This window comes from Drosophila navojoa, chromosome 3 (assembly GCF_054131105.1).
Source record: "Drosophila navojoa isolate 15081-1374.11 chromosome 3, UAZ_NAV_1.0, whole genome shotgun sequence".
Lineage (NCBI taxonomy): Eukaryota > Metazoa > Arthropoda > Insecta > Diptera > Drosophilidae > Drosophila > Drosophila navojoa.
The window spans coordinates 331142-354848 of record NC_142891.1 but is presented as its reverse complement, the minus strand read 5'-3'; the positions used below and the strand labels follow the sequence as shown (position 1 = coordinate 354848).

Sequence of the window (23707 nt, the reverse complement as noted above, 5' to 3'; positions counted from 1 at the left end):
GAACATCGGCGGGCCTAATGCCCCCTTGGCATGGCAGAGCTTAGCGGCATTAAGAAACTGTTGGCCTTAGTCACACATCGAGGTTCGAAAATAGCGAGAGCTCTTATGCCCGATAAAGCTGTCTGTGCAGGTGCTTTGTTTACCTAATGACAGCCATTTGTATATATAGAAATATACATTCACTGGCTAACGGAAAGACGTGTTAACTTCGCATTGGACTTGGGCTAAAGTTGGATTTCTCTTTTAGGCAAAACTGTCAGAGTTTCCTGATTCCCCTCCACTCCACTCTACCAAGAGGGGCTGCAACTTATCTATCATTCAGTTGAGATTGTTTCACACAGTTGCGCATTCCTCTCAGCTTCTCAAACACTTTGCATTATTTAAACTTGAAGCCAACTTCTGGCAGCCAGCGAAAGGCCAAAAATTCAATTGCACATCAAATTTAACGATAGTGGGTCGTGCTGTGGGCAAGGGCTGGCAAATTCTCATTTGCCCGGGCGGTGATTAGCTGCGAACGCAATTTGGCTTAATAGAGAAACACTCGACACATCAAAATTAGCACCTGCGCGTCCTCTGAATACTCGGCCCGCTCAGAACTGCGCGTCGGAGGATCGCATCAGTGTAGAAGCTGTCATTGTCGGACGGGAGAGCAGCGCGAGTATCGAGGCTAACTTCTTGGTTTCACTCTACTTTGCTGAACGTGGCGTCGTCTTCAGTCTTCTGTCTACGGTCTACAGTTTGTCGCTCTATAAACACGAACACGTGAAAATTCAACCGGAGCTTAACAAAAACGCGGCCACGCGGCTCGTCGGGTCGTCTGTTAATGAAGCTAAATTTCGAACATCGTTTCGGTTAAAGCGCAAAAGTATGAAAAATTCTTTATTCCAGTCCGCTCGGTGTGTGTCTAGCTGCCTGACTACAACTACTAAGAGTGTACGAGTGTATGTGTGTGTACGATATGTTTGCGTGCCTCATATCAGAACAAGGTAACGTTGCCTCCGCTGGTTTCTTTGCTTTGGTATTGGCCCGTGCCGTCGGCCCCTTCTAACTGGATTATAAAAATTGATTTTTAATTTTTATGACAATTTCCAAGCGACTCATGTTGCTGCTCTCGCTATTGCTATTGCTCTCGGCCTCGGTCTCGCTCTTGCTCTTTCCATTCCCATTCCCATTCCAGTTCGTGCCCCCTCCTGGTTGAGCACTTGAACTTGGCCTGCTCTTTGACGATGGTCTAATGATGTCCCATATATCATGACACTTTTCATAGTGGGGTAAAACCGTTTTAATTGCTTTGATCGATCGTGGCGATAGAGTGGGAGTCACCCAGATAAACAATCAGAAAAGTTTGACTCAACTGGCATTAGGAATACATTAATTAGTCAAAAGTTCGGCGTGGTCGAGGCTTACATTAAAGTGAAAGTGACTCTGCTTCATTTGAGTTTTGCTTTCCTCATTTTATTTCTTCTGTTCTCGAAGGAGAGAAATATTCTGTAGAACTCGTGTCTGCGCCTTTCGTGTCATTTTTGCCCACTGTGCTTTGTCTATGGACAAGTTGTGGGTGGCAATGAAACTCGCTCGTGACACATTAATCATGACCCGCTCAACGACTGTTTACCTCTGTTGACCCTCGGCTTGGCCACGACTCCGCCGATATAGCCGCCACAGCCACAGCCACAGCCATAGTCACAGCCATAGCCATAGCTATATAGCCACACATGCTCGCATTTTGGTCGCAGGACATTCGTTTGTATGCAAATATTTCAGTTTGTTTGTTTTCTGTTTTGCTGTTTCCTTTCTCTCTCCCTCTCGCTAGCTCTCTGTGTGTGCTCCATATGGAAATTGGAAAAGTTTTTACATACACAACAGTGGATATTTGTATATATGTAAACGCCGCGCTTGGCCTTTCACTTCGTGTGGAAGACACTTACAAACCGAATCGACATAAAAGTCAGCCGATGGGAATCAAGAGCACACACGCAACACACCAACACGCACGCAACACACTAAGGCATGCCCGATGCCAGTTGCCCGCTGCCCGTTGTCCGTTTGTGCGTTTGTCCGTTAATAAAATTTGATGTATATTTGTATGTGTATGCTGTGTAGTGTATGTAGTGTAGCGTTATGTTGTGTAGTGTAGGGACGAACTGGCGCCAACTATCGTAATAGGCCCCTCGGCGTCGCTCTTAGTGGTCACCATACACCGCTCGTCCTGCCCCGCCCACCCCGCCTCGCACGCCTTGAATGTCAACTGCGTCATTCTTGCTCGGCCAGTTGCTTGCTCGTTGTTTTCTTTCTCGTGTTCATTTTCATTTTCATTTTCATTTTTTGAAAGAGGGCTGCGCCCTGTGCCCACTTCCAGTGACCTTGTATCATTAACTTAATTGTTTCGCAGGCAGTCCAATTGCCGACTTGAATTATTCAGTTGGCTTTCTCTGTTCAGCCTTTGTCTTTCTAATGTCGACATCCCCTCTCCAGTCCCCACCGCCCAGTCAGCCCATCCGAGAGCTCACTCATATCTTGGCTGTCTTTGAATGCCACGTGGACTGCAACGTCGTATTCATAGACCTCCCTCTTCCACCCGTCACCCGCCACCCGCCTGCACGTTGTCTGCCCGTTTGCACTTGGCTCTTTGACAGTCACGTGCTGCATGGCTTAGTGCTACAATATAATCATATCTGAAAGACCAACAACCGTTTAGCTGTGGCGGGCCGTAAAAATGCGTCGAATGGGTTGCTTGGCCTACCTAATTGGATAAGTCTCATCTGTTTTTGTTGCAAGCTCGTTGAGGATTCACATTTTAAATGGACTGTAGAAATAGATGGACCAGAGACGTCTACATACCTGCATCGTCTTATCCAGTATGAAATGACAACGATTCCACCTAATATCAAACCTCCCAAGGCACACCAAAATAGGGTCTGAAAGAAAGAAAAGGTATTCGAATGATAAATGGTTTTCGTAGAATACGCTAGAAGTGAATTGAATATGGTTAATGAAAAACACTTTTTTGAATCTTATCCTAATTTAATGGATGTCAAAGGTCAAATGTCAGTTTGGTCACTTGACACTTTGATGGCCCAGTTACGGGTTCTCTAAAGATCTGCTAACAATGGGGAGCCGATAGAGGGATTAGCTGGAAAAGGTTTCAATCATTCACGACATTTAAAGCTATCTCTCGCGTCGACCTTTGAGGCTGGGCCATGTTTGGTCTGGTTTGGTCAGATCATCAATTTGGCAGACGAAGATGTCAAATGCATTGGATTTCTGGGTCAATGTGTGACATGGCCATAAAAATCAGTATAAAGCCGTCGATTCACGTTGCCCAAGTCGGATGATTTATTAATTGAAGTTCCGCACAGGCCGAGATTAAAATCTCTCTCTCCCTCTGTCTGCCTCTCTTTCTCCCTGTTACTGTGATAAGTTCGCACAGAAAGTTTGGAGCAGTTAATTAAGTGCATTGCCCTTTGAGAGCGCTCAGCTTTGGCTGAAATTTCCGTGCGGAGTGCGACGCATGTGCATGAGAAATGCAGTAAATGAAACCATAATGGCGGTCTGGCACTTGGCAGCATGTTACTCGGCAATTTGTGATTTTCCAACAATTTCAGCACAATAAAATCCTATCGTCGGCTGCCATTGTCTCTGCCATTTTGCTGGTCTAAGTTCATCTGAAAATGGCAGGCTGCCAAGCTAAATGAATGTGTGAAGGGATGTGGCACGCTAAACGACGAGGGAGGAGCAGGAGCTGGTGCACGGGCAGGAGGAGACGTCAGCCTTTTTATTGCTGTGGGCTGCATTTTCACTTTGGCAAAGGAATTAGGAAAGACTGGAGCCGGGCGGACAATCCTCTGTTTTACAATAAATTTCAATTAAAAGAAGATAAAATAAGACGAGAAGGTTATTTACTTTCAAAGTATTATGAGACAAGATTTGTCTAACAGCAGAAGAGCCTTAGCTCAACCCATATTTTTGTGAGTTCGCAAATATTTCAGGCTACTCTCGCATACATGCATGTACCTAGACTGTATGGAATCTATTGTATATGTGTTTTTCGAGAGGAGAGTTCAAGTCTGTTGAAGTTACGATACTTACAATCCAGTAGTGCGATTCAGTATGTTTGCTTGGATTCAGTTGCATCGCACGTTCCTTTCATTTATGCACGTCACAGTGGGTCGGCTGGAATGGGAATTGGGAAGAGATAAACGCTGATTAGATTACGAATAATTTGCTCATCAAATGGTTTGGTTTTAAATAGGGGCACTTGCAGGGCTTTTTAATTGAATTTGAAAAACTTTTGTGCTCGTAGCTCTGCATAGTTGTTGGGTAAGAGGATTCCCAGGAAGTCCCTCTTATGTAGCCAAATTAGTTTAGGCCAAGCTGCCGGGCCTACGCACTTGTTCGACTCATTAGACTTCATTGCTTTGTTTGACCGAATACAATTGGCAAAGTGTGAGCTCGGGCTGCCATTGATTGAATGAGCCGACAGATTAGCTTCCTTCATCATATTTCAAGAGCACTTAATTCGAGACGACCCTGCGGGGGCTGACGACGACGTCCAGCTGAGCGAAAACATCGAAGTAAGCAAGATGCTGGCTGGATGGAGAGTGGGCGTGGGCGTGGGCGTGGCCATGGGAGATTGTGATTTACGAGCACTTACTCAATAGAGTTCTTCAGTGCGCTCTGACTGGGAAATTATCATAGCATAGCTGAGCAGAGCTGGCCCGGCCTGACAGGCCGAGCGGAGGAGGAGGAACTGCCGGGGCTGTGGGGGAAGTTGTTGAATTTTTGATTTACTGAAATGGTTTCAGCTTGCTGTTTGGCATTTGCACACAACACGTGGGCTGCCAGCTGAGCAAATGGCAAACTGTTGATTTAGTCTCTGAAATGCCAGTCATGTAGACCTTCTCTCGGTTCCGTGTCCCGGCGCATCGAGTGCGAGTGCCGGCACGCGCCTGAACTTTGAACTTTTGAGCAGTGGACACGTTGACGCTTCGCTGGAACACGACAGCCATTCAGGCTGTCAATCAGCTCGCTCGCCCCGACTCTGCACAGCCAGATGTGTGCAGAGATGTCAAAATGAACTCGAATTTACTTAATTCCATTTCCCTTCCTTGGGCAAATATATATATGTATGTGTGTGTATATAAAGGTCAAATTAACAATCCAATTTCATGTAAACTCAAAGCAATTGACAACCAGCAGCGGCATTTGAATTGACAGCAAACGGCGCACGAGTCGATGGCAAAAACAACGAATTAACAACCACCAGACCAGGAGCAGGGCAGGCGCATACCATTCCCCAGGTGGCCATTTGCATCAAGTTATAAGCCGTTATTCACAGCCAAGCATAATGGATCGACGAGCAGGCGGTGGCCCACAGCGAGTGGGCGGGGCGTGTGAAAAGCATATGGCGCGAATTAACAAGTTTGCTTTATGAGCGAAAAGTGGCCTAATAAAAATGTCAATAATATGACATACACACACAGACACACACAGAGACAACAGACACACACACACACACACACGCAGACATAAACTGAACTGCTTGGCACACCAAGTATATTACTAATACGCAGCGTAAGCCGCACGTCTGCTCGAAAATCGACTCTGTGGCAAGTGGCAACTGGCAAGTGGTAAGTGGCAACTGGCAAGTGCAGCTGACCGACCGAAACTGTGAGTGTGTGCGTTCATTTATCATCAGCTGGCTGTCATGTTGAGCCAGTCAGCGTGATTTGTCCCGCTGCCAGCTGAAGCAGCTTTGCCTTCGTCTGCCTCAAACATATATTTTGATGGCTATACTTTTGTGTATGTGTGTGTGTGTGTGTGTGTGTGGCATACATTTGGTTGCGTGTTTCGTTCGTGCCTCGCTTCCCACAATTTGTGTGTGGCTGAAAGTTTTTTGTCGTTGTCGTAACAAACTGCTGAATTCCGTGTACTGTTAGCGCCACATTACGTTTAAACAATTAGTTAATTATATGAATTAACGCCGTCTTGATGTGCGCTCATTCAATGTGGCATTAATTGTGCTTTATTAGGGCTGCGACATTCATTGAAATTGAGTTAAGTGCACCCTAAGAGGCCCATTTAATAATGCCAACGGCGGCTAAGACTGAGTTGATGTGGGCAATTCACGAACCAACATTCAAATGAAACACGTTTCGTTTAACATTCCATCAAGCTTAACCTTCACTCTTTGATGTGCCTTAACACTAATTTGCATATGCGTATTCCCTTAACGGAATATAGACCTAGTAATTCAGAAGTTAAGTAATTAGTGCAAGCAACTGCCTCTCTATGCGATTCTCACGAATGCAACTAGGGTCATATGTATGTATGCATGTATGTGTGTATGAATGCATATGTATAATATAATAATAGTTGACCCTCAAGGGAAGTCTCCAGCACAGTCGAGTGCGAGTATTGAGCTTTGATTCTGAATCAAGGGGAAATTCAAGTTTACACACTTCCGGCAGCAACATTTTCGAAAAAAGAGGAAAGCGAATGGCAACGCCGATGGCTGTGGCAAAGAGAAATGGCCAGAAGCAGAGCCAGGCTGAAATGTGAACGTGAAATGTAAATGTAAATGCAAATGCAAATGAAATAAACAAGTCTCGGCCGCTTCTCAGTTCCGCACAAGTCTGCACGGAAAATGGACGCCGGCAGTTGCCTTAAAAAAGTATGTAAATTCTATTAAACTCAAGCGTCACACACACACACACACATGCACAAGAGCACATACATATATATATATATATACAAATTGTAATTGGATATACGAAGGGCAAATCGAAGAGATTATTGAAATCATGAATTGACAATCAGTGAAATTGATTGAACAAGTGAATGAAACACAAAAACACCTATCGGGTAACACAGGCAGGGGCATTAGCTCGACTGTGGAGCAGGTCAATGCTTGGACGAGTGGGCGTGACGAATAGGCTGGCCAGCTGTGGCCCGAGTGACCCGAATTTGTAGTGATAACTGCCGAGCACATCCCGTAAAAGCGACGATTTGAAATGCCAGTTTATTGTGGGGCCCACCGGTAACGGCCAGGTGCTAATCACGTCGACCTGCCACGGATGTGGGCACGGAATCCGTCGCTATGACGCAGCCGTGACACTCGGCGCTTCGAATTCGACTCTGACTCCGGCTCGGCCACGGTACCGTCACGTTGTCCGCAACAGCTGCCGGACGTAATAAAAGCACAGAGCACGGGAGCCGTACAGTGGAGCCCAGGCACAGGTAATGGCAATACCAACAGCAGCAGCAACGGAAGTGCAGGTGGTAACCATCCTGTGTCTCATCAGCCAACCAACCGACCAACCAACCAACCATTGACCATCGTCCGGCGGGCAGTGCGCTTTGTTTGTGTCGATATATATGTATATATATATACATATATGTATGTGTATGTATAATATGTGAGCTCGTAAATTGAAGAGGCTCCGCAACGGCAGCTGCTAGCCACGAGCTTTTGGGGCTTTTATTTCTATATATGCATATATTTTTATGCATATTCACAAAGTGGGCAAGCAAGGAGAGTATATTGGCGCATTGTGCAGAGCACTGCTTCACATATATTCTCTGGCTCAGCTAGCTGGCCGAGTATCATGCAGTCGGGGCTGCCCCGTTCTTTCTCCTCGCACTTGTAATGGTATTGGTAAGGCGGCTTTCAACATATTGCACAATGCAACCAGTGAAACGAAGGCCGCGTCGAACCTTAAAGCTTCAAGTGGAAACCTTTTTGAAGCGGACCAAAGGCTCGTGTGGCCTTTCCACACAATCCACAATTCAAGAGCCACGAGCCACAGGCCACAGGCCACAAGCCACAAGCTGGCTGCAGTTGATTGAAAGTAAGCTCAGCTCTCTTTTTGCTGGGTTCATAGAAAATAAGTAATATTTATGTTCGATTTGATTTGCTATTTGCCACAAACAATAAATAATACGAGCGGAAGAGCTGGCGGCACAGATATCGCCATCGAGCAGCTCTCGCGACACACGGGCAGCCAGCAGAGTGTTGATCAAATTTATTTTCATTAAAATGTCAGCTTTGCCTGTCAGCGGCCTTAGTCAGCGGCCACTCGTCTCCCGCCCCGCCACGCCACGCCCTGCCTCGCATGTGCTGCGGCTGGCAGTTTGCTGGCGCCTCATGTCCTTGTTGACGCTATTCGTTGTGGCTTTGTTATGGTTGGATTTACTTACTTTCTTTTCGCCGTCTTTTTTTCGCTTTTGCAACCCACGAAATTGAATTCCGCAGAAATCGCTTTGAGTTCGCAATGTGTGCGCGTGCCTCACACATTTTTATTATTTTATGACACGGCAAAAAAAAAAAAAAACAAACAAACAGACAGGCAGACAATATTTCAGTGAGTCCTCCACTCGGCCCGTTCCATTTGCTGATTTCGTGTTATTTTCTCTTATTTTCGTTGTTGCCAAAATTGAAAAGTTGTGATGCTCCCCCACGAGATGCAATAAAATCGGTGAGTTTGCCACCAAACAACTAAAATTGTTTACAGTGTAGCCGAAACTAGATAGTAACAAAATATTTTCCATACTTCGTACAGTCCGCAGTTGGCAGCTGTTTGCTCTGCTCCGAGGCTCTGTTTGCCAACTGCTCGGTTGGGTGTGCGAGGAAGCGTGCTCCAGTTTCAGTCTCAGGCTCAGTTTCAGCTTGGGCTTTATTTTTATTTTTAAATTTTGCTTTTGATTCGAGCTGTCACATCGTCACATATATTTGTATTTAATTTGCAAGCGCTGTTTATCAAGGACTTGATATCCGCCTCGCCGTCCCTGACACACATTTCGGCCAGCTAGAGCTGGCGCTGGCGATGACGATGGCGATGGCGATGGCAGTGCCGCTAGCGGCCCAGGAAGCCGGCTAAATTCGCATCAAAATGCGCGCCTAGTTCCCTTCCTCTTCACCCAGGCACGGAGGCCGGTAAAAAGATTAATTACTCGGATCCGGCTGACGGTTAGAACACATTTCCCGTCAGTTAATTAGCGAAGCTGCAGGCACTTTCCCCCTCCACCTCCTCCTCCTCCTATCTATCTATCTCTCTCTCAATCTCTAACTAAAAATAGTCAGAGGTGGTAGGTAAGAGGAAGACAGATGACGTCTATCCATATACTGAGCTCAGCTAACACAATGGTCAATTGTGCGAGCATTTGGTCCGTAATTGTTGGCATTGATTATTTATGTGCGACAACGAGGCTGCTGACAGATGTCATCGCTTTTGTTTTATATGTGTCAGCTATTCAGGCCCTGCATTCCGGGACATCAATCATGCTCAGCCTAAATTGCACGGACTCTGAATAATTGCAGAAATTCTAATTACTTCTGATTGGTTGCAGATGTCGTGCTGCTGACAGCTGGACCATGCAAATGCCTTGCCATATACATATATTCAAGCTCTGGCTTTACCGTTATCGCTATGATACCTTTCTGTTTTGGAATAGAGAATCAGGTTGAAGAGTGTTCGTATATTGGGTTCGAATGCCCGTGTGTCGGCAGCTTTGCAAATTGTCCAAATTTTCTCTAAATAAACACATGCATATCGTAATGCCCAGCACGACAAACACTATCGCCTGCTTGTGATTAGTACAAATTATGCAAGATTATAATTAATTATCGCTTGAGCATTGCAGCTGTGCGTGCCTCAGCAGTTCCCGATTCAATTTATTATATGTAGATAATAGAGGTCAGCAGGGTAGAAGAAATATATTGACTTTAAGGGGCAAGAAAAAGACGCTGTTCGAGCTTTAAAAATATTATTTAAATGATTATCAGTATTTAACTTATATTGCAATTGAAAGGACTTGACTTGAATTCCAACGAGTATTCTCATCCGCGCTCTACTCAAATAACTAAGACTTACAGCACAGTAAAATATGCCAGTAAAAGTGAAAAAGGTCTGAAAATGCTTCAGCTGGGGGCAGCAGCAACTGATCGGGTGCAAAGGAGCTAGGTAATAAATGCCAACAAAAGTCATAAAAAGTGGAATTAAGATACAAAATTAAATGCAATTTAAATGCGTCCAAGCGTTGGAGTCCGCACTCTTAGCCAGCAGGGAAAGCAAAAGCCAAGTTAATTCCGTCTGCAGCTTGTGCTTGGGATTATTTAAATGAATATTCGTTGGCTTCTGGCTCGGGGCATTCCGTTCCATTATCGTGTGTATAAGTAATTATGCCAGATATTACAACATCACCCAAAGTGATTTGCATATGTATATGTTGGTGAGTGTCTGTGTGTGTGGGTGTTAGTGTGTGGGTGGGGGCAAGAGACCTCTGGGTCAGCGCTGTGTGTACATCAATTGCCAAGCCAATGCTTTAGCCCTGTCGAGCATGAGTATGTGGGTCACAGCCAGATAACTGTCAGCTGATACTTTTATCTATATCTAAGCCTCCACCTCCACCTCCTCCTCCGCCTCCGCCGTTATCCAGCCAATCTCTGCAGCGTGTCTGTGTGCTCCAAATGCGCTTTGCCTGAATCCGTTTGCCTTTGTGACAGCTAACGAGGCTTGGCTTAACGTGAGGGGCTCTGAATATGCAGATTAGAGCTAAACGGGATGGCCGATGCGGTTGCGGTTCGGGTCCCATCTCTATTTTTACAACATTTCTCTCTTAGATGACCGCGTCGGCAATGATGCTCACAGATTAAATTAACAAAGTTTATAAAGTACGTATACGACCTGTTGGCGGTTGGATATTTAAGAGAAAGCCAAACAAAATCCAGGTAAACCTCGAAGCGTTGAGCGCTGATTGACCCGGCAGGAGTCGAAAGGCAGAGGACAGATTCAGAGAGTGGGCGGATATGCAAAGCGGAACTACGAGGACAATTTGAGTCCATTAGCTGTTAAGCCGCACCACAGGCCAAAAGCAGCATAAACACACAAAAACAAAGCAACAGAGAAAACAGCGCAACAATGTCATCACACCGCAGATGCCAGCCAAGAGAGCCATTCAACGGACCCACTGATAATGTCCTTCAGCACCTACCCCAGCCGGCGGAGTCGCATCTGCTGTTGGCCAGCGTGGATTGGCGTTATATTTACCCAGTCGACTGTGGTGCACCCAACGGGCTTCTAAACATCCCCTGCCCGGTGGTCAGTTTGATTGCCAGCCAATAATTAAATGAGACTCCCAGAAGCAAGCAATTGCGATAACACTGTGCAACATCGCGCATGTATTCCGTAAACTCTAAATCTGACAATAGTTTATCAATCAGAAGTTCGATTTCAGAGTAAGCGAGTGAGTGATTAGAACTTTAATCCTTATATACACGTATAACAGAATTTCAGACAGAAATTCGATTTCAGGGTAGACGAGCGATTGGAATAAGAATTGTTATATATTCGTACAACAGTTTTCCAATGATAATATTTGTATTTAACATAGCATTAAAATTCTGTTGTAAGTTTGTATAAAAGTTTGCACTTAACAGTACAACTAGTTTTCTTCCTGTTTAACAGTATTTATCAGTATATTTTGTCGGTATATTTTGTCGGCCAGTGTTATTGCTGTTGCGTGCGTTGAACGGGAAATGCTACAATGCTGTGTTAAATTTATAATTGCACAAATTCAGCCTTGTGTGTGCGTGTGTGCGTGTGTATGTGTATGCATTAGCATTTAGACAGTTGTAAATCTGCGATTAAGTGCATCGGAAATGCAATTTATATTCCAGTTTCGGAATCGGAAGTTGGCGTTGTCAATAGCCAGAGTCAACAAATTCCATGAATAAACACTGCAAAAAACTGATTTAATTGCATTCGAGTGTGGATGACATGAGTAAACAGTATGTCGAACTTAATTACTTCATTATGCGCAAATATGTAGTTTATGCCCCAAATAGACTAAGCAATCAATTCAACTTGGTATTCAAATTGACAGATTTTCATTGACTCTGCAATTGTTGTGATTCTCCCAGATAGTTTGCATAGCTTAAGCCTTCAGGTGCAGCTTAATTGATTTGCTATGCCACTTATTTACTCTCAAGAGCCTCATTTTGCTGCTAGCACATACAAAGTCAGGTATAAAATGTGGATAGGGTATATTGGTTTTGTGCCCAATTTGTTTAATATAATTGAAATTAATAATTGATTGGGGTCAACCTGTCTCTCTTGATCTTCTCTGTCTGTTCATATGGTATCCAAAGGTCAGATTAATAAAGTAAAGGCAACCGTGTTATATTATTAGGTTTAATCTGAAATACTTTATGTACATATATATATTTATATGCGCACACACCTAAACACACATACATAAGACTTATTTAGAAAATTTGGCAAATATTGATTACCACATATCGGTTGCATGAATATGTTTCGTCGAAATCTATTTAAAGTTTGCATAAATTATAAATTTGTTTGCCTTTGGTGCGGATCAGACAATCCGTCAATATGTTGACATTAGAAATTAGCATATTCGCAGCGCTGGCATCGGAGCTTGTACCGTTAAACGGAAACACTTGAAAGGTCATAATACATAATACGCCCCCACACATACGCACACACATGCGCAAGCCAACCCGCTTGTGGCTTGGGCTGCATGGGATTTAGTTTGCAAATTAGAAAAAAAAAACTCTTATCAATTATTTTGAATGAACATTGTTTTGTTCAAACACAAGTTCAGCTCAGACCTAAAGTACTTTAGAGCCGGTCAGTCCTGGATAGCAAACTCCCAATCTTCATCAGATTTTCGTTTGAATGTGTATCGCTAAGAGACCCACTCCACGCTTGAGCCGGCAGAAAAAACTCTTAAGTTTCTGCTTATCCAGTAGCCAAGTTAGCTTGAGCAAATTATTTGACAGCATATTTCATATGAGATTTATGTGGCCCGCCCTTTGGCCGTTGGACGTCGCTGCTCTGCTCTGTGTGTGCTCTGACGTACGTACAGACTGGTATTTTGGCTTTTCTCTTAATGCTAAGAATTAGTTCATGTTTCAGGCCCCGCCCACACTTTTACACAAAGTCGCAATCTCACCTAGGTACACAGACAGCGCCCACACCCAGCTCGTTGGCTGTGGCATTTTGTTTTGCTTTAGAGGCGGATTTATTTTGTGCTTACTTTCATTTGTTTGTTTATTTCACTTTTCGCATAGTCACAAAGGTCAAAGGCTGCCCACATTTCTCCTTTGGCCGTTCCTTTTGGGCCCTTTACCGCTCGTATGTGGGGCAGTTCTCTGTGTGGGCGTGTATGGGTGTGGCAAGCGGCAACTAAATGGCAGTTTGTTATAGAAAACGTGTTGAATTTTCTATCTCTACATATTCCACTCAATATTAGGCACCAACAGATGCAACCTACTGGCTTTATACAGCGAAATGAATGTGAAGTATTTAGGGAACTAATTATGTCTAACGAGATACCTGCCAGGGACATATACATACATGTCTAATGAATGCCACAAAATACATATATATCATGCACATATGTATGTATGTGTGTCCACGCCCTTTTCTGCCTCCCTCTGTTACTGACATTTGTGCTAAATATACCCACTTGTTTTAGTGTCTGGTTAGCATGCAAATGTATGCAGAATGCCAAATGATTAGATTCAACAAAAGAAAAACAATTCCGTTTTATAATACACCTTATATAAATACCTTTCTTTGTTATATTGTGTAGTTTACAAACTCTGCTACTATTTCATGTTTTTATTGCTCTGAACATGTCGGGACTCGATATCTGATATCTGATACACTCAGCCCACACTCTAGGCCTGCTAGTACTCACATATATACACCACAGCGTGGAGGACATGGAGGACTCGCCATGAGCCGCAGTCAAAGAAGAAAGAAAATCACGTAAAGAGATTTCAGCTTGTTTACAGATATATTTGTTTGTGTCACAATATATCAGAGTCTTTGTGCGTAGGCGCGACTCGCTTTGCTCTCGTTGTCAACTTTGCATTTTAACAAGCAATTTATGGGCCATGCCGAGTTTGCCTGGGACTAAACTGAAATAGCAAATATTATGTATACGCCGTGGAGACGAACTCAAACCCCATTGTAGCTGTTTTCCGTCTGCTAAGACAATGTGCTGTGTCTGTGTCTGTCTGTGGCTCCGTTCGATGGGCTTTCCCTCTTTTTGAGGCATTCTGGTATAATTAGCATAAATGTCATAAATACTCCTAGTTGCCACGCCCACGCACAGGGAGCGACACTTGGGCGCATGTAAGTGTTGTTGTAAGTGGGCCTCGAGCTCGGCATCTTCTATTATTATTCTCTTTTATTTTTGGAAGTCTCCCTCAATCACCCCACCTCCCATCTTCCACATCCCACATGCCATCTCCCACACGCAAAGAAAATATCGATTTAATTTTTTTCCATTTAAAATTAACATAGAAATCAAATCAAACAAATGAAACGAAGAAGCTCAGAGCAAAAGCGAAAATCAAATCGAATCAAATCAAATAAAAATGTTTGTGCGAAAAGAATGCGAAAAATCAAAACAAAACCAAAGGCAAAACAAGAACAACAATAAATGGTGCGCTTTTCCGCTTTTCCTGAGCTTCGGCAAAAAGATTTCCAAGGACTTCAACAACAGAATTCTGGACTTTGAGGAATGTGTATTCCGTCAGTTTTGCAGTCTTCGTTAGGTGCGTAGCATACAAAGCACGGCCAACACGTAGCCCGGCTCTCGACTGCAACTGCTGCTGATTGTGCCCTTGAGCACAATGCACTGCCCGTTAAGGAATTCTAAAAGGGCATTCAAAGCATTTGAAGCGTGCAGCTCGAGGGTTAGAAAGTCGAGCAACTAAAAGCCAAAAGACGCCAGCTCTGACTAATGCGTCTCAGTTGTCTTACTGGAGGAAGTTTCGCATTAAACTCTGCTGCTGGCAACTCTGCTCCAGTACTGCGCTGACCTCTCATGCGAGCTAGACTCCGCTGCGTGCATCGGGGCGTATGCGTAATGTGTACTCATAATACTTTACAAGCTGAACTGCACTCTGTGAATGCTGAGGCAAGAGGCAAGTCAACTTTTTCATTGATGTGCGAGAAATTCATGATGAAGTTGTTGGAGCTGATCCGAATAAAAATGTGACTTGTAGGCAAGCAATTGATTTTCTCTGATAATACATAAATTTTTTCAAGTCATATTTACTCGATTTTCTAGAAGAGTCCAGGCATACACGCCTAATGCATTCATTACTGTCAACAAAAGGGCAGTCTTGGCTTTCTTCTTTTAGACTACAATTAATATTCTCAAAATAGAAATAGAGCATATTCAAACTAATGTGAGAGCTAACCAGCTGGTTGAGCGATTGTCCAGTTCCTGAATGTTCTAAACAATGTCTTTGAAATATTCACAGTCTTAATTAAAGAGTATGGAATTATGATGAACATGTTGTGATATTTGCATATTCGAAATTCAGTCAAGAAATTTTTCAGATTGACGATTTGGGTCAGAGTGAAGAGGTCAAAGATTGAATTAATAATTTCTATAAATTATTTTCAATATAGCCAACGAGTGTTACATATACATATAGACTGTTGAAATTGATTGATTTTTTAAATATTTACTTATATTATATATTTATTCACTTCCTTCCTCATTCATTTATTTCGTTTGTATTTTGCTTGAGTGATTTATTTGCTTGCCGCCGTTCAGCGTGTAAGTAATACATAGAAAATTGATTTTGCTCCTGCCGAGCTGCAATTGGGTCAGTTAGCGCTGCCTAGTCGAAACTACAATTACAATCGAACCAAGTGGGGGGACTCACCTGTAACCAGGCAGGAGTATTTACAGTTGCAGCCAGCGAGCGGCTTTCACTTTGTCACACTTTTATTGGGGCTCGTCTCGATGCTCTCGTTTGTTTAATTGGACTGGCTCTAGGCTGAGGGCTGCCGTGGCCGTTGCAGTCGGAGTTGCAGTTGCTGTTGCAATTGACGTGCCGCGAATGTTTCAATTCCAGCAAATGCCAAAAAAGAACCTGTTCTGGATAAATGTACAACAGAGACGGTCAGTTGCTCTCGCGCGACTGATGAATGGCGCCTCGCTGTGGTCTTTACTCGCGGATTCAGAGCACGGCGCAAAGTTCAGTGTTCGGTGTTTGGTGTTCGTTGGTGAGTGTGTTCGTCGCTCGGTGCTCGATGCTCGGTGCTCGGTTCGGCATTCGCTTGACGAGAGTTGGGGCTGAGTTTGTTGTTGTTTTGCCTTTGACTGGAGGCAAATGGGCAAACAATTCTCAGTTCTCGGCAATGCGACCGGGAACTGGGGCTGGGGACTGGGCCAATGGGCCAAGTGCGAGCGCAGCGAAAACAACAGCAACAGCCACAACAATGCCAGCAACAACAACACCACCAATAGCAACCAAGGCAGCGAAAGCGAAACGGAATAAATGCTTTAAATAATTTATTGCATTTTTAAATGTCTGTATGTATATATGTTAAGAAACTGCAGAAAGGAGGGGGACAGTGTGAGAGAGGGACAGCGAGAGGGGAAGATACTGCTCCGCACAACATAATAAACACAAACTATGCACAGTTTTAGGTTTAACAAAATTTGATATCCTTTGGCCAGCTATTTGTGTGGATTGGAACACGTTGGGTTTTGAGTTCAGCGCGCGTTTGCCTACCGCTTAAGAGAGAAAAGAGTGAAGCGTCCACTCCGCTGCGTGACTCGAACTAAATTGAAAGGTTGGCGTTCCTCGAGTCTGATGGAAAGTTCGCCTCGCCTCGCCGAGTTGCCTCGAGTTCCCCGACATTTGATGTTCGCTCGTCGTGCTCCTCCTCGTGCGTGTGTGTTTTCGTTTCGTATCTATAAAGTTTATATTTCCATTGACACCCTTTCCCCAAGTGTAGTCGCCTTCGCCTAACGCATCTATTCTGCGTTCCACTTCCATTCCGTCTCGCGCGAAAGCTCTCGCAAGCTCTCTCGAATGCTCCAGCTGTTTGCTATGCCATTTCCAGAATGCACAAGAATAACAACAATTGGAGCTTTTACATATGACCTAAGTGAACTTTAGCTCATTGCTCCATTGCTACCTCACAGAGCTGTTTCTGCCTGCGTGCATCAATAGGTTAAGAAAGATAAAACAGCTTGATTAGTTAAATTAAATAAATTGATATATTCTTCATTACATTGAATCGTTTTTATCATTCATATGCTGGCACATGTGCTGCACTCACTTGCTCTGTCTGCAGTGAAATGTGCCAGCTACTCGCTTCCAGTTTGAAAAGCTCTTTTTCTGTGAGTGCTGCTGTTGCCGCTGAGCTTTCCAGTTAAGTAACAAGCAGGCGGCTACTCGCAGAGCTTTTACTCAGCCAAAGCAGCCTGCTCGCTCCGCTGTTCGCATTTCATTGATGGCCAAATATAGGTCAACAACGTGCTCCGTGCCCGGCGGCTGCGGTGAAGATAGAGAGGGCGCATTGATGACGGCAGAGAAAAAGACATCGTTGGAGGGTTTATCAGTACAATCGAAACAATGCTGCCGCTGCTGCTACTTTGTGCTCGTAAATGCATACCCACACATGCACAGTGTGGGTGTGTGTGCTTGTCTCCCTCTTTCTTTCTCTCTGTAGCTCTGTCTTTCGCCTTCGCTTTTGCTGTGACCAGACATTGCTTAGGCGGCCAGCATGAAACGAACGCGAAAACAATTTGCACGACAACATTGCGTATACGCCCCGTTATCATCAATGGCTGAATTTATGGCCGACCTTGTCGGCAGACTCAAATATTTGGTGCATGTGTCACGACTCATTGCTGTTGCATGGCATTGTGCGTTCCATAATTAAATTGAGCGTGGAATGCTGTATGTTTTCACTCGATGCACTCCCCGCATTGGGCTGAAATTTGAGCCGACAATTGGTAGTTTGGCTAAACGCGATTTCTGGATCGTGGATTATCTAAAATGTGCTCTCAAAGCAGCTGAAAGGAATGGAAATGAGTTCGTTGCATTACGCCAAGGACTTACTTAAGGCACAAAGCGACAGCTTGGTCAGTGTAAAGGACCTCAAGGACCTTGCAGAGCTCGCAGCTTACGCGCCTTCCAATGCCTGGAGATCTACAGTACTAAATTGTCCACAAACATGCATGAATGATTTTCTTTCAGATGACCTTTTATTATTTTTATGGGAGATCGCTAATTTAGTTGCTTTCAGCATTAAGGGACTTAGCTAATTCGGCTGAAGTACCAGGCGCACAGAAATGAGTAGAAGGTTGCTAATTCTTATTGTAGAGAGAGAGAGAAACCTGCATTATGTGATCTTGAGTCAAAAACATAAACAATGACAAGCAATTCGCCATTTAAATCGCCTAAGGTATACGTTAATACAGTCAAAGTACCAGGCGCACAGAAATGGGAAGAAGGTTGCTAATTCTTCTTGTAGAGGGAGAGAAACCTGCACTATGTGACCTTGAGTCAAAAACATAAACAATGACAAGCAATTCGCCATTAAAATCACCCAAGTTATACGTATATACAGTCAAAGTACCAGGCGCACAGAAATGGGAAGAAGGTTGCTAATTCTTATTGTAGAGGGAGAGAAACCTGCACTATGTGACCTTGAGTCAAAAACATAAACAATGACAAGCAAAATTCGCCAATTAAATCGCCTAAGGTATACGTTAATACAGTCAAAGTACCAGGCGCACAGAAATGGGAAGAAGGTTGCTAATTCTTCTTGTAGAGGGAGAGAAACCTGCACTATGTTACCTTGAGTCAAAAACATAAACAATGACAAGCAATTCGCCATTAAAATCACCCAAGTTATACGTAAATACAGTCAAAGTACCAGGCGCACAGAAATGACAAGAAGGTTGCTAATTCTTATTGTAGAGGGAGAGAAACCTGCACTATGTGACCTTGAGTCAAAAACATAAACAATGACAAGCAGTTCGCCATTAAAATCACCCAAGTTATACGTAAATACAGTCAAAGTACCAGGCGCACAAAAATGACAAGAAGGTTGCTAATTCTTCTTGTAGAGGGAGAAAAACCTGCACTATGTGACCTTGAGTCAAAAACATAAACAATGACAAGCAATTCGCCATTAAAATCACCCAAGTTATACGTAAATACAGTCAAAGTACCAGGCGCACAGAAATGGGAAGAAGGTTGTTAATTCTTCTTGTAGAGGGAGAAAAGCCTGCGCTATGTGACCTTGAGTCAAAAACATAAACAATGACAAGCAGTTCGCCATTAAAATCACCCAAGTTATACGTAAATACAGTCAAAGTACCAGGCGCACAGAAATGACAAGAAGGTTGTTAATTCTTCTTGTAGAGGGAGAAAAGCCTGCACTATGTGACCTTGAGTCAAAAACATAAACAATGACAAGCAATTTGCCATTAAAATCGCCCAAGTTATACGTATATACAGGCAAAATACCAGGCGCACAGAAATGGGAAGAAGGTTGCTAATTCTTATTGTAGAGAAAGAGAAACCTGCACTATGTGACCTTGAGTCAAAAACATAAACAATGACAAGCAATTCGCCATTAAAATCACCCAAGTTATACGTAAATACAGTCAAAGTACCAGGCGCACAGAAATGGGAAGAAGGTTGTTAATTCTTCTTGTAGAGGGAGAAAAGCCTGCGCTATGTGACCTTGAGTCAAAAACATAAACAATGACAAGCAGTTCGCCATTAAAATCACCCAAGTTATACGTAAATACAGGCAAAATACCAGGCGCACAGAAATGGGAAGAAGGTTGCTAATTCTTATTGTAGAGAAAGAGAAACCTGCACTATGTGACCTTGAGTCAAAAACATAAACAATGACAAGCAATTCGCCATTAAAATCACCCAAGTTATACGTAAATACAGTCAAAGTACCAGGCGCACAGAAATGACAAGAAGGTTGCTAATTCTTCTTGTAGAGGGAGAAAAACCTGCACTATGTGACCTTGAGTCAAAAACATAAACAATGACAAGCAATTCGCCATTAAAATCACCCAAGTTATACGTAAATACAGTCAAAGTACCAGGCGCACAGAAATGACAAGAAGGTTGCTAATTCTTCTTGTAGAGGGAGAGAAACCTGCACTATGTGACCTTGAGTCAAAAACATAAACAATGACAAGCAGTTCGCCATTAAAATCACCCCAAGTTATACGTAAATACAGTCAAAGTACCAGGCGCACAGAAATGGGAAGAAGGTTGCTAATTCTTATTGTAGAGAAAGAGAAACCTGCACTATGTGACCTTGAGTCAAAAACATAAACAATGACAAGCAGTTCGCCATTAAAATCACCCAAGTTATACGTAAATACAGTCAAAGTACCAGGCGCACAGAAATGGGAAGAAGGTTGCTAATTCTTATTGTAGAGAAAGAGAAACCTGCACTATGTGACCTTGAGTCAAAAACATAAACAATGACAAGCAGTTCGCCATTAAAATCGCCCAAGTTATACGTATATACAGGCAAAATACCAGGCGCACAGAAATGGGAAGAAGGTTGCTAATTCTTATTGTAGAGAAAGAGAAACCTGCACTATGTGACCTTGAGTCAAAAACATAAACAATGACAAGCAATTCGCCATTAAAATCACCCAAGTTATACGTAAATACAGTCAAAGTACCAGGCGCACAGAAATGGGAAGAAGGTTGTTAATTCTTCTTGTAGAGGGAGAAAAGCCTGCGCTATGTGACCTTGAGTCAAAAACATAAACAATGACAAGCAGTTCGCCATTAAAATCACCCAAGTTATACGTAAATACAGTCAAAGTACCAGGCGCACAGAAATGGGAAGAAGGTTGCTAATTCTTCTTGTAGAGGGAGAGAAACCTGCACTATGTGACCTTGAGTCAAAAACATAAACAATGACAAGCAATTCGCCATTAAAATCACCCAAGTTATACGTATATACAGTCAAAGTACCAGGCGCACAGAAATGACAAGAAGGTTGCTAATTCTTCTTGTAGAGGGAGAAAAACCTGCACTATGTGACCTTGAGTCAAAAACATAAACAATGACAAGCAATTCGCCATTAAAATCACCCAAGTTATACGTAAATACAGTCAAAGTACCAGGCGCACAGAAATGACAAGAAGGTTGCTAATTCTTCTTGTAGAGGGAGAGAAACCTGCACTATGTGACCTTGAGTCAAAAACATAAACAATGACAAGCAGTTCGCCATTAAAATCACCCCAAGTTATACGTAAATACAGTCAAAGTACCAGGCGCACAGAAATGGGAAGAAGGTTGTTAATTCTTCTTGTAGAGGGAGAAAAGCCTGCACTATGTGACCTTGAGTCAAAAACATAAACAATGACAAGCAATTCGCCATTTAAATCGCCTAAGGAATACGTATATACAGTCAAAGTACCAGGCGCACAGAAATGGGAAGAAGGTTGCTAATTCTTATTGTAGAGAGAGATAATCCTGCATTAGGTGATCTTGAGTTAATAACATAAACAATGACAAGCAATTCGCCATTTAAATCGCCTAAGGTATACGTTAATACAGTCAAAGTACCAGGCGCACAGAAATGGGAAGAAGGTTGCTAATTCTTATTGTAGAGAGAGATAATCCTGCATTAGGTGATCTTGAGTTAATAACATAAACAATGACAAGCAATTCGCCATTTAAATCGCCTAAGGTATACGTTAATACAGTCAAAGTACCAGGCGCACAGAAATGACAAGAAGGTTGCTAATTCTTCTTGTAGAGGGAGAAAAACCTGCACTATGTGACCTTGAGTCAAAAACATAAACAATGACAAGCAATTCGCCATTAAAATCACCCAAGTTATACGTAAATACAGTCAAAGTACCAGGCGCACAGAAATGACAAGAAGGTTGCTAATTCTTCTTGTAGAGGGAGAGAAACCTGCACTATGTGACCTTGAGTCAAAAACATAAACAATGACAAGCAGTTCGCCAATAAAATCACCCCAAGTTATACGTAAATACAGTCAAAGTACCAGGCGCACAGAAATGGGAAGAAGGTTGTTAATTCTTCTTGTAGAGGGAGAAAAGCCTGCGCTATGTGACCTTGAGTCAAAAACATAAACAATGACAAGCAATTCGCCATTAAAATCACCCAAGTTATACGTAAATACAGTCAAAGTACCAGGCGCACAGAAATGGGAAGAAGGTTGCTAATTCTTCTTGTAGAGGGAGAGAAACCTGCACTATGTGACCTTGAGTCAAAAACATAAACAATGACAAGCAGTTCGCCATTAAAATCACCCCAAGTTATACGTAAATACAGTCAAAGTACCAGGCGCACAGAAATGACAAGAAGGTTGCTAATTCTTATTGTAGAGGGAGAGAAACCTGCACTATGTGACCTTGAGTCAAAAACATAAACAGTGACAAGCAATTCGCCATTTAAATCGCCTAAGGTATACGTTAATACAGTCAAAGTACCAGGCGCACAGAAATGGGAAGAAGGTTGCTAATTCTTATTGTAGAGAGAGATAATCCTGCATTAGGTTATCTTGAGTTAATAACATAAACAATGACAAGCAATTCGCCATTTAAATCGCCTAAGGTATACGTTAATACAGTCAAAGTACCAGGCGCACAGAAATGGGAAGAAGGTTGCTAATTCTTATTGTAGAGAGAGATAATCCTGCATTAGGTGATCTTGAGTTAATAACATAAACAATGACAAGCAATTCGCCATTTAAATCGCCTAAGGTATACGTAAATACAGTCAAAGTACCAGGCGCACAGAAATGACAAGAAGGTTGCTAATTCTTCTTGTAGAGGGAGAAAAACCTGCACTATGTGACCTTGAGTCAAAAACATAAACAATGACAAGCAATTCGCCATTAAAATCACCCAAGTTATACGTAAATACAGTCAAAGTACCAGGCGCACAGAAATGACAAGAAGGTTGCTAATTCTTCTTGTAGAGGGAGAGAAACCTGCACTATGTGACCTTGAGTCAAAAACATAAACAATGACAAGCAATTCGCCATTTAAATCGCCTAAGGTATACGTTAATACAGTCAAAGTACCAGGCGCACAGAAATGGGAAGAAGGTTGCTAATTCTTATTGTAGAGAGAGATAATCCTGCATTAGGTTATCTTGAGTTAATAACATAAACAATGACAAGCAATTCGCCATTTAAATCGCCTAAGGTATACGTTAATACAGTCAAAGTACCAGGCGCACAGAAATGGGAAGAAGGTTGCTAATTCTTATTGTAGAGAGAGATAATCCTGCATTAGGTGATCTTGAGTTAATAACATAAACAATGACAAGCAATTCGCCATTTAAATCGCCTAAGGTATACGTTAATACAGTCAAAGTACCAGGCGCACAGAAATGGGAAGAAGGTTGCTAATTCTTATTGTAGAGAGAGATAATCCTGCATTAGGTGATCTTGAGTTAATAACATAAACAATGACAAGCAATTCGCCATTTAAATCGCCTAATGTATACGTTAATACAGTCAAAGTACCAGGCGCACAGAAATGGGAAGAAGGTTGCTAATTCTTATTGTAGAGAGAGATAATCCTGCATTAGGTGATCTTGAGTTAATAACATAAACAATGATAAGCAATTCGCCATTTAAATCGCCTAAGGTATACGTAAATACAGTCAAAGTACCAGGCGCACAGAAATGACAAGAAGGTTGCTAATTCTTATTGTAGATGGAGAGAAGCTAAATGAAACCGATAAACTTCCTATTGAAAGCAATTTTGTTGCATCATTAATTACTTCCCATAAATCAGTGTTAATTATAATGAGCAATATTTATTTAAAAAAATCAGAAAGGCCACTTATGAAATGGAAAGGGATTTAAGATCGGTATTA

The 23707-nt window shown here is 42.8% G+C and overlaps 2 protein-coding genes across 7 annotated transcripts in view; one reads left to right on the top strand and one right to left on the bottom strand.

Annotated features, from left to right (window-relative positions):
- The window catches only part of Slob (Slowpoke binding protein), a 35674-nt gene extending 18928 nt beyond the window's left edge, over positions 1-16746 (bottom strand). For 2 of the 6 annotated variants that reach the window (XM_018098663.3, XM_089256961.1), the window contains exons 1-2: positions 4090-4166; positions 2842-2918 (exon numbers count right to left, since the gene is read on the bottom strand). In XM_018098663.3, coding sequence (XP_017954152.2) covers positions 2842-2847 — 6 coding nt within the window. In that variant the 5' untranslated portion in view covers positions 2848-2918; positions 4090-4166. Of the gene's footprint in view, positions 1-2841; positions 2919-4089; positions 4174-15715; positions 15926-16570 lie in introns of those variants that run through there. The other 4 variants (XM_030384552.2, XM_018098661.3, XM_018098667.3 and 1 more) reach the window with 4 other exon arrangements.
- The window catches only part of Myo28B1 (Myosin 28B1), a 30862-nt gene continuing 13699 nt past the window's right edge, over positions 6545-23707 (top strand). Inside the window, exon 1 of the mRNA XM_089256949.1 lies at positions 6545-6673. Within this exon, the coding sequence (XP_089113075.1) occupies positions 6647-6673 (27 nt within the window). The 5' untranslated portion in view covers positions 6545-6646. The remainder of the gene's footprint in view (positions 6674-23707) is intronic.